The sequence below is a fragment of the Hemicordylus capensis genome, chromosome 6 (genome assembly GCF_027244095.1).
Source record: "Hemicordylus capensis ecotype Gifberg chromosome 6, rHemCap1.1.pri, whole genome shotgun sequence".
NCBI lineage: Eukaryota > Metazoa > Chordata > Lepidosauria > Squamata > Cordylidae > Hemicordylus > Hemicordylus capensis.
Genome location: NC_069662.1, coordinates 31,916,917 through 31,927,625, shown reverse-complemented (window position 1 = coordinate 31,927,625; position 10,709 = coordinate 31,916,917). Strand labels below are relative to the sequence as shown.

The following is a 10,709-nucleotide window of genomic DNA, read 5'->3' as shown; positions in this document are numbered from 1 at the left end:
CCCTGGTGCCTCCCCAGGAGTTATAATTAAGACTGATGGGAATAATTTGGGTGGAAGCTTCCACCCATTGGACACTACCACCCACCCTATTCTTTTGCTCCTGGAACCCCCCCCCTTTTTTTTGGCCTTGAACCAATTTGGATTTAGATTCAGAAAATTCGGGTACAAATCAAATCTGGGGTGAACCGGGCTGGGCAGATTCAAACCCAAAACAAATCGGGGGTGATTCAGTTCAGGTACAAATCAAATCAAAAAAATAGATTGTATACATATTAGATAACCACATTTAAAAATATGAATCCATTTTTAAAAAACAACAACAAACGACTTGTCTTTATCACCTTGAAACTTCATTTCTTTAATGAATGCTTTGCTTCCTCCTAAAATGTTAACTTAGATGATTTGAAAACCATTAAAAGAAAATTCACATGTGTAGGTTGTAGCATCACATCGGAGAATGAAGAATTTTTTAAAATATATATGTTTATTAAAGTTTACTAGCTGATTCGGTGCAAACCATCTACGCCCCTCTCTCTCCCACCCCCATCTGCATTTCATCTCCATCCCTTCAGCCCCATTCTTTCCCTCCCTGCCTGCCAGTCAGCCTGGCAGCCTCTTTCCCTCTCTGCCCACCAGTTGGCCTGGCCACCATCTGCTTGTCCGTCCCCACTGCTATCTGGCAGTTGCTCGCGAACTCTCATGAGAGGTGCCACACATGGGATTAGCGACAGGTATGTTTAAGAGAAAAATAGATGATAGATAGATAGATAGATAGATAGATAGATAGATAGATAGATTGGAGAAATAATTGACAAAAGCTGAAATCAAGGTTAATTGTAGCCTATTCAGATGTTATGAGCACCAGTGGGGGTCACATTTACAACTGCAGAAGGGGAGAGTAAATCCCATCCCACGCTGTCACTCACCACATCCAGCTGGACTGTTCATGCTTACAGCCTCATTTTTTCTGATGGGGAAGGCATGTAAGCAGGATGGCTGGCACTTCAGTGAGCTGCAACCTCTGGCAATCCAAGTTGCAGCTCACAAAAACACTGGCCATCACACTTACGATGATGCCTTCCCCTTCAAACAAATGGAACCACAAGCCTGCGTGGGGCAGGACATCCTCCCTGCTTTTGCGATTGTAAATGTGAGAATGTCTGGCATTCATAATGTGTGAATAAGGCTTGTAATTCCAGACTTGCACCACCAAGTGTACTGAATATTATTTTAAATTCATTGTCACACATTTTACCAAAATTTCACTCAACTTCTTATCCAAACCAGTACATTTTATCACACGAGGGGCAATATTTGAATTTTCTATCTCAGGCATCCTTTTCCTCCCCACTTGCAAGCAAATTAAAAAGAAATAGATTAAAAATCAAAAAGAAATAAAATTTATAATAAATAAATAAATAATTCTTTTTAATAAAATAGTAATTCTTTTAATAATAGAACTGAAAATTTAATTCTTTTTAATTAAATTACAAAGAAAGAGAGAAACTCTGATATTTCTTAAGATAAATTATGTGACCCATTCAACATTACTGACTGGCACCAAATTTTGGGGGAGGGCACTTGTGCTACAGAAAAGTTTCTTTAGTGCTCCCTTGACCTCTTGGTTCCTCAGACAATAGATGAAAGGGTTCAGTATGGGAGTTACAATTGTGTATACCATTGACACCAATTTGTTGAGATCAAAAGGGTGGATTCTCTTTGGTCGTGCATACATGAAGAGAGTGGCTGAGAAGAAGATGACGACCACAGTTAGGTGGGAAGCACAAGTGGAGAAGGCCTTCTTCCGTCCCTGAATGGTGGGAATACGCAAAATGGTGCCAATAATGCATCCATAGGAAACTATAGTTACTGAGAGTGGGACCAACAAAATTAGCAATGCCAAGATAAAGTCCACTATTTCAGCCACTGTCATATCCTCACATGCCATATTTAACAAGGGGGAAATATCACAGAAGAAGTGGTTGATTATATTAGGGCCACAGAAGGGCAGACGAGAAATGAAGATAACCTTCAACATTGAGGCCAAGAAGCCAGTTAGCCACGACCCCATTGCTAGCTCCATGCATAGGCGTTGGGTGACAATGATAGTATAGCGCAGTGGATTGCAGATGGCCACATATCGGTCATATGCCATGACTGCAAGAAGGACACACTCTGTGCATATGAGGGAGCTAAAGAAGTAGAGCTGAGTCATGCAACCTTCAAATGAGATGAACTTGTCTTTCATTAGGAAGTTGGCCAATAGCCTTGGAACTATAACACAAACATACCATGTCTCCAGGAAGGAGAGGTTGCTGAGGAAGAAATACATGGGCTTGTTCAGCTGAGGGTTGATTTTGATGACAGTAATTATAACAATATTCTCCAGGAGTGTCAGGACATAGGCCACAAGGAATATCACAAATAGAAGCACTTGCACTTCCATGGTGGCTGGAAATCCAAGTAAAATAAATTCGTGGACCTTAGTCATATTCTTATGGTCCATAGTTCTGCAGTAATGGAAAAAGCAAAGGTAGGAAAATGAGGTAGTGCTCAGTTCAAAGAATTCCAGCTCAAATTAGAAAGGAGCTGCATATACCAGCATTTCATAGAAATAGCAACAGATAACATTTTATAAACATTAAAGAGATTTATTTTTGAGAAATATGTTGCAACTACAACAAATTGTCCTTTTCTGCATAATTATTCTGCTAAACATCTTATCCACTACATTGGTGCTTTAATTATCAGGGCCTTTCCAATGGTCTAGGATAACTACAGAAAAATTAGATAATATCATAGTATTTGTGCTGTCCCAAGAAGGGTGGCTTTCTGTAGTTGACGCATTGCAATTTTATTGATGCCCAAGGTGTCAAGATGGTGTTCAAGTTCTTTTGGTACTGCACCAAGGGCACCAACAACTATTGGCACCACTATTGTTTTCTTTTTCCAGAGCCGCTCAATTTCAATATTTTATTATTATTATTGTTGTTGTTATTTAGTACTGTTTCCTTTTGGCTACATAGTAATACATGTAAATCCACTGGCTACATATTAATACATGTAAATCCACTGGTATTCTAGTATATCTGTTGTCCAGCTGGGCAAAGGACACGGCTTGAAAATGCTATCCCTAGAAAGTGGTATGTAAAATCTCAAAAATATATTTGCAGAAAATGTTCCAACTTAATAAGCTGGTACAGTTTCAAGAAGCTGGTATTCTGAATGATTCCCTTATCTAGCAATAAATTATGATCTTACTCAGTTCATTGGTCCATGATTGCTCAGTAACTTCTGCACTCATCCACTCCAGTAATAAATCACATTCTAAGAGTATTCTGGGAGGAGCACCTCATACTGCATTACTCTAATTGACTTTTCCATATAGCATTTATTGGAATATATGGATTCTTGATTGTTTCTGCAGCTTAAGGCAGCTTAAGCATTGCCAACTCTAACTCATACTGACAAAAGTCCCACTTCTGCTGCCATCATGTCAGCAAGTATACTACACGGTTGGCAGCTCTTAGACACTGAATCATTCCTGGGTAAGATATTCCATATCTGTGCAGTGGTTAACTCTGAAGTTTTGTTTGAGTCTGCTGAATCTCTGGTTATGGAAATTCAAAATTATATTGGGATTCTGAAGAAGGAAAATATTTGGATTATTCTCCAGTTTCTTAGCATGACTGCTGTTGATTCCATCACTGTGATATTCTAAGGCTACAAACCTGAACGCATTTACTAGGGAGTAAGTCCCATTGAATTCAATGAGATTTACTGTGTGGTAAACCTGTGCAGAATTACATTGTAGGAAAAGAAAAACCCTGTAGAAAGTGTTTCTCTCACCACAGTAAATTGTTTGTACTACATGTTAGGTTTACAATAGTTCAGTTTGAGAATTTAGGAGAGTTAACTCATGTGCTATTCTGTGCCTGTGAACACATGTTTTTAAAAGTCTACTCAAATTTGGTCAAATCATAATATCAAATTCCTCACAGTCCCATTCAGTGGTTTAAATCTCTGCTCTCATTCTGCCTATGCCATTGTAAAATACTGAAGCTGAGACACAGAGAAGTTGAATACAGTTCCGCCGAAGAATAACCATTTCCACATTTCTTATTACTGTCACCCCATGTGTAAAGAAGAAGCAGATGAATGTATAATAGATAGATATTTTCTTATGTGGAGCATTTAAGCAATCAAATGTTTTGTAGTGCTATATACCGTAAGATAAAGAGGTTACTATTCATTTGAAAAGCTGTGCTTATGATTCAATCAGAGATAGGGCTAGTTTGGATTATACTTCCCCACCAAGCAACCACTGAGAGCATCCACACCCAACTTCCTTCCTGGACATCCTGACATCCTCCTGGTGTATATCATGAGGGGGGCACTTCATCTGAACCGCTCTACATGTGACCCAAATAGTATTTGGGTCATGTATCTGGGTCATGCTAGAATGAATAACTGGATGAACTACCACCCCACTTGATAAAGGAGTGTGGCAGGAGCCATGCAGGAAAGATGTTAGGATGGGCGTGCTCTTAGTTAGTCTGCCAGTTTTTTGGGGGAAGGTATCCTCAAAGTGGCCCATAGTGACTTCACTCTAGAGAAATACAGCACAAAAATGAGGCTATGCACTTTCCACAAACATTACCAGCTTGGCGTTATTTGGTAGACCTTTTTAAAAGCCCCACTCTGCATATAAAAAGATTGTCTGTTAGCCTACTTCAATATGCCCGTTTCACCACTTACTATCTCACTTTCTGTCTACTCTCAAGCATCATTTTAAGTGCTGGAAAGAATGTGGAATAACTACCTCACATTTTCAAAACTGTGATAAGCAACATGAAACAGACCAAAAATAAAAAATAAAAAATCATTGCATCTCCTACCTGAACTGTAAGTGAACTTGAAGGAGCTCTTCACATGATCTGCTTGCTGTTGTGTTTTTGAGTTATGTTCTTTTTATGTTCTTATAGTTGAAATTTTGAAGGTCCAAATCCTGTGCAAGAACTGCTTTAAAAACAGTTTGGATTGATTTTCCCAGGTTGGCATTGCTTCTGATAAAAAAAGTTCCGCTATTTTAGGAAGGATCTATGATGAGAAATCCAAGTGATCTAATCAGAAATGTCAATGCTCTCAGGAATACAAATGCACATGCTAATGGTTAGCAGATGTACAAGAATTCAAATGAAATTCCCCTGTCTATAAAATTATCAAGGGAGTTAAAAGTGTTTTTTTTTTCCTGTAGAGACTGACTGGCAGAATGCATCTGCAAACTCAATTGGCAGGATCTTAATTCAGTGTTAGGCTTTGCAATTTGACTTTTCCAGATCACAGAAGTTATGCATGTGGTGCTATTGCATTTACTGCAATCTCAAATTTTGAAGAATGCATATAAGAACTTGGGCTAGGGTCCAGTTATATGGCCAGGTGCTTACTTGTGAGATGGTTTGAGTAAAAGTTATACATTCTTATTCCAAATCTGTAGTTCTCTCATTTAATTAGGAAGAGAAGTCCAAGGTATTTTGATTATACAGCCTTCTTTCCTATATTGTGCCACTTTTTATTCACTTGCTCTGTGTGTGTGTGTGTGTGTGAGAGAGAGAGAGAGGGGGGGGGGGGGAGAGAGAGAATTCCAAGCAATATCCTTTTCTACATAACTCTCTCCACAGTGGGTAGGGATGAGCAAGCCAGCTCGATTTGAACTGTGGTTCGAATCGAGGCATCCCGGTTCAACCAGCCTGAGTTCAAACTGGCCCATCCTGCCAAAGAGGGGTGCTGGTCCATGTTCGAATCAGACCAGCCCTGGTTCTAAGATCCAGTTCACAAGCCAGTTTGGGGATACTTGTAACAGGGAATCCTTTACAATACTTGTTATACTTGTAAAGAAGTATCCTCCTCCCCACCAATACACCAAACAGCTGGCTTGCACATACCTAACTGTGGGTGGGATCAGATGTAGCATGAAGTTTGGCTGAAGCACAGCTTCATGTGACATCCCTCATCTCTCACAGGCATCTACTTATTTTCTAGGTTACCAAAGCTGTGATTGGTTGTTTGCTGAGATTGGTGTCCTACCAATTTTGACATACTGTATCTAACCTCTTTGTTGAGATCTGAACTTCATTTCAACACTCAGGTGCAGATATCAGGTTCTTCAAAGGAAATAGTTTGCAATGTGCTGAGATTGGTGGCAATTGCCTGTCACAACCAAATTCAGCATATCCTAACCCAGAAAAGAAGTAGAGGCATGATTAGGAAAATGCAACTTGGCATGCCAGAAGGAGGAAATAACATGGTATACACGACCCTTATCATGTGTGCTAAGGCTGATGGATGAAATATTGTCCAAACTGGCCCTAAAGCGTCATTTTAAACTAATCACATAATGGCTACATTCATATAGAACAACACAGTTATACATAACATTCTATTGTTGTTTTTTCATTTGCATTAATGTTTGCCATTGATGTCCATATTTTGTCCAATAAAAGTATTAAACATAGTACTTCTTTAATGAAATCAAGGTGAATTGATGAAACATCTTGCTATAATAAAAATGAATAACACAACATACTGAAACGTACATCACTTTTTAAGAGAATTCTAGTAAGTTAGTATGGAATAGTCTACATTTGACAAAAACAATTTTAAGTGAAAATCACATACAAATTGAAATTTCTCCATTTCCCACCACCTTAATATTACTTCCATAATTATATGCAATCCAAAAATAGTTACTATGTAGTCATGAGGTGCAATAAAAATTAAGTTTAACCTAAGAAAAATTTAGCCTCTTTGGCTATGAATGATGGTTTTAATTCGAGCTGGAAACGAGCTGTGTTGAGTAAATTTTCTTTTTTTGGCCTCTCCGTAGAGGATTTACATATTGTAGGAATTGAGCACGCCAGGAAGTTAGTTTAGCAACGTGTCCTGGATATAGAAGTTCAACAAGAAGGTGCATGGATTAAGCAGGGTTTATACTTAGGGAGTCAAGCTATTAATCTTAAACCAGCTAAATAATTTGATGTGGTGCTTGTCCCTAAATTTAGACGAGCCCTCACTTTAGCACGCTTAAATGTTCTTCCTACAGCGGTATTGGATGGCAGGTTTAAGGGAGTTCCACTATTTTTACGACATTGCTCGTGTGGCAAAGGGGTTATAGAATCCACCTTGCATGTTATTCTTTACTGTGATTTGTATAGTGAACCCCGTTTAAGACTTATATCTCCTATGTTAGATAATTTGCCTGGCCGGTCTGATGAATTTTATTAAAATTATCTTTTAACTAATGTGGACACTGATATTATCTCTGTTGTGGCCAGGTTTTGTTATATTATTTGTAAAATACGTACTGGTTTATTGTAAATGTTTGCTGGTCAACGACCGAATAAACTTATAACCTAAGGAAAAAAATCTCAGTTGAGCACCACTGAAATCAGTGATACAAATTAGTTGTGACTAACTTTAAACCCATTAATTTCAATGGGATTTAGGTATGATTAACTTTCTTAAAACACAACTTATTTGGTTTTTTTTTAAAACAACCCTCCGTGGTTGAGCTTGCAATTTCATATTTTTTTCTTAAAGATCTTTCCACAAAAACGATACTTTCTCCCCAAACAATCTGTCCACATTAAAAACTCTGAGATACAATTAAAATGAATTAAAGGGAGAGAGAAATTGGACCAAATGCTTTAAGTTTGAGTTTGCAATCTAATGTGAATTTTCAAATATATTCTCAATTACAGCTGGAAAAAGCAGGAAATAAATAAATATGCCACTGGGAGACAAATTGATGAGGGGAAATTCAGTAAAGTTTACTAGTTATGATTTGATATTTGGCTTACACTTTCTCATCTTAATTTTTTTTTCCAAATTTTAAAAGTGTGTTTTCAAAAAATTTTATAATTAAAATTTTAAAAGGTTAAATTTTATTTTATTCTTAAATGTGGCAACTCCTACTTATTATTCATACACTGCTTTTCAAAAAAAAGGTCTCCAAGCAGTGTAACTGGAAAAAGAAATAGGATATTTCCTTGTTCCAAAAGGGCTCACAATCCAATTTTTCCATGTACATGTTCATCAATTGTATTTTTCAATGTTACTAACATGAAATGAATAATATATAATGCAGACATCAGAGAACCTTGAATAAATGTGAACAATTCTTAACAAGCAAAACAACACCCCCCACCCCCCCAATCATCATGGTTGTTTACAGGTCCACATGAATTCAGCAGTGAGCCCATTCTTGAAGTGCGCTCACTTCTCAGGGGGAACCTTTCTCTTCTCTTAGAAGAGAAACTGGATTTGCACAGCACTGATTGGCTAGCTATTCTGTTAATCATAAAGCAACTCCACCCTCAGAGTTCGGCTGTGCACAGTACTGATTGGCTAACCCTTTTATCAATCAGTAAGTCACCTCCTCATCACTGTACTGAATTCATTCATTCATTCATTCATTCATTCATTCATTCATTCATTGCATTTATAAACCACCTAATATAGAAATCCCTAGACGGTGTACAGAATTAAAACATAATATAAAATATAAACAATTTAAAATTCATAAAAAGATAAGAATAGGAAAAAATACATTAAAATTTCAAATTTTGGTTTCATTTGAAAGCCTGGGAAAATGTGTACATCTCCATGGTCCTCCTAAAAACAAACAGAGAAAGAGATTCTCTTATTTCAGCAAGGAGCACATTCCAAAGCCCTTGGGCAGCCATGGAGAATTCCCGGTTCCGAGTTGCCACCAAAAGAGTTGGTGGCAACAGTAACTGGACCGCTCCAGATGATCTTAATAGGTGACAGGATTCATGACAGAGAAGGCACTCTCTTAGGTTCCCTGGACCTAAGCCATTAAGAGTTTTATAGGTAATAACCAGTACTTTGTATTTCATTTGGAAACATATCGTATGGAAACATATCTCAAAAAAGTATCTATTTTTCAAAAACGAATCTATTTTTGCAATTCAAATTACCAAAAAAAATCCCCTTGAAAAGTACAGAACAAATCTATTTATTTACTATTATTCATTTATCATATTTATAGGCCACCTGATATGTGTATTCCTAGGCAGTGCACACAATTTAAAATACAATATAAAACAATTAAAACAATATAAAAGTTAAATATAAAAGTGTTTATATTAAAATATAAAAGTTAACAATTTCATGGGGATAAGAACAATTACACAGTTTAAAATGAATTTCAGTTAATTTTAATTTTTCATCTGATAGTCTGGTACTTAGGGTGAAAAAAGTCACATAAAACACACACATACACAGACACCAGAAAGCTCCTTGTAATTCTTTCTCCATGTTTAAATAATCTTTCACCTTTGAATATTCTTTGAAAGGTGAAGAAAATTAGAGCTAATGGGAACTAGAAATAACCATGGAGCCAGCAATAAAGCTACAAAAAATCTTTTTCAGGGCTTCCTTTACTTCTTGATTCCGTAGACAGTAAATGCAAGGGTTTAACATAGGGGTGACAATAGTATACACAATGGACACAAGTTTGTTGAGATTAAAAGAATGAATTCTCCTTGGTCGAGCATACATGAAGAGGGTAGCTGAATAGAAGATGATAACCACAGTGAGGTGAGAGGCACAGGTGGAGAAGGCTTTTCTTTTTCCCTGGGCAGTTGGGATATGCAAAATCGTGTCTATTATGCACATATAGGAGACAATAGTGACTAAGAGTGGGATTAAGAGGATGATGAGGGCAAATACAAAGTCCACCATCTCTGCCACTGTCCTGTCTGTGCAGGAGAGGTTGAGCAAAGGTGAGATGTCACAGAAGAAATGGTTGATGACACTGGGTCCACAGAAAGTCAAGCGGGAAATGAAAAAGACCTTGAGCATGGAGATGAGAAAACCAGCCAGCCAGGATCCCACAGCTAGTTGTAAGCAGAGCCGGGCACTCATGATGACTGGGTAGCGTAGCGGGTTACAGATTGCAACATAGCGATCATATGCCATGACAGCCAAAAGGACACACTCAGTGCAGACTAGAGATATGAAGAAGTAGAGCTGGGCCATGCAGCCTTCAAAGGAGATGCTTTTTTTCTCTGCTAGAAAGTTAACAAGAAGCTTTGGGACAGTCACAGAGATGTACCAAGTCTCCAGGAAAGACAGGTGACTAAGGAAAAAGTACATAGGTTTGTGGAGCTGAGGGTTTGTCCTGATTAGGGTGATGATCACAATGTTCTCCAAGATTGTCAGGATGTATACAACAAGGAATATTATGAAAAGCAGTACTTGAAGTTCCATAATGGTGGGGAACCCCAGGAGGATAAATTCCTGGACTCTGGTCTGGTTTTCCAGTTCCATAACTGGGTCAAACATCTGCAGGGGAAGGGGAAGCAAAAAAGGAGATTAGCCTGAGACCAGCAGTGAAAGATGAAGAGGAAGTGAATTCAAAAAGAGTGCAAAAATGTATATAGTTTAATATAAAATGTATCACTATAAGCCCAGCAACGTTTTGGTGAACAGTCTTCTTCTGGGACACAAAGAAATGTTCTTCCAATGGCACAGATTCCTCCAAACTGGCGCTTCCCTGGAAAGTTTGCTGCACCTGCAGGCACTTCTCAAACACCTGTAAGAACAAGGGATAAACATGCTACATTTTGGAAGCTCTAACTGGACCGCTTGTCAAACAAAGCAAAACTTCAGTGTAGCCATTACAA

General features: G+C 38.0%; 2 protein-coding genes across 2 annotated transcripts; both read right to left on the bottom strand.

The window, feature by feature from the left end:
* Positions 1 to 1,528: 1,528 nt before the first annotated feature.
* On the bottom strand, positions 1,529 to 5,030 carry LOC128331219 (olfactory receptor 6B1-like). Its single transcript, XM_053264570.1, has 2 exons — positions 4,899 to 5,030; positions 1,529 to 2,510 (listed from the first exon to the last, which is right to left on the bottom strand). The coding sequence occupies exon 2, from the start codon at positions 2,504 to 2,506 to the stop codon at positions 1,529 to 1,531; it is 978 nt and encodes a 325-aa protein (XP_053120545.1). The 5' UTR covers positions 2,507 to 2,510; positions 4,899 to 5,030.
* Positions 5,031 to 9,393: 4,363 nt separating this feature from the next.
* Positions 9,394 to 10,368, bottom strand: LOC128331218 (olfactory receptor 6B1-like). Its single transcript, XM_053264569.1, has one exon. The coding sequence runs from the start codon at positions 10,366 to 10,368 to the stop codon at positions 9,394 to 9,396; it is 975 nt and encodes a 324-aa protein (XP_053120544.1).
* Between the last annotated feature and the right edge of the window lie 341 nt (positions 10,369 to 10,709).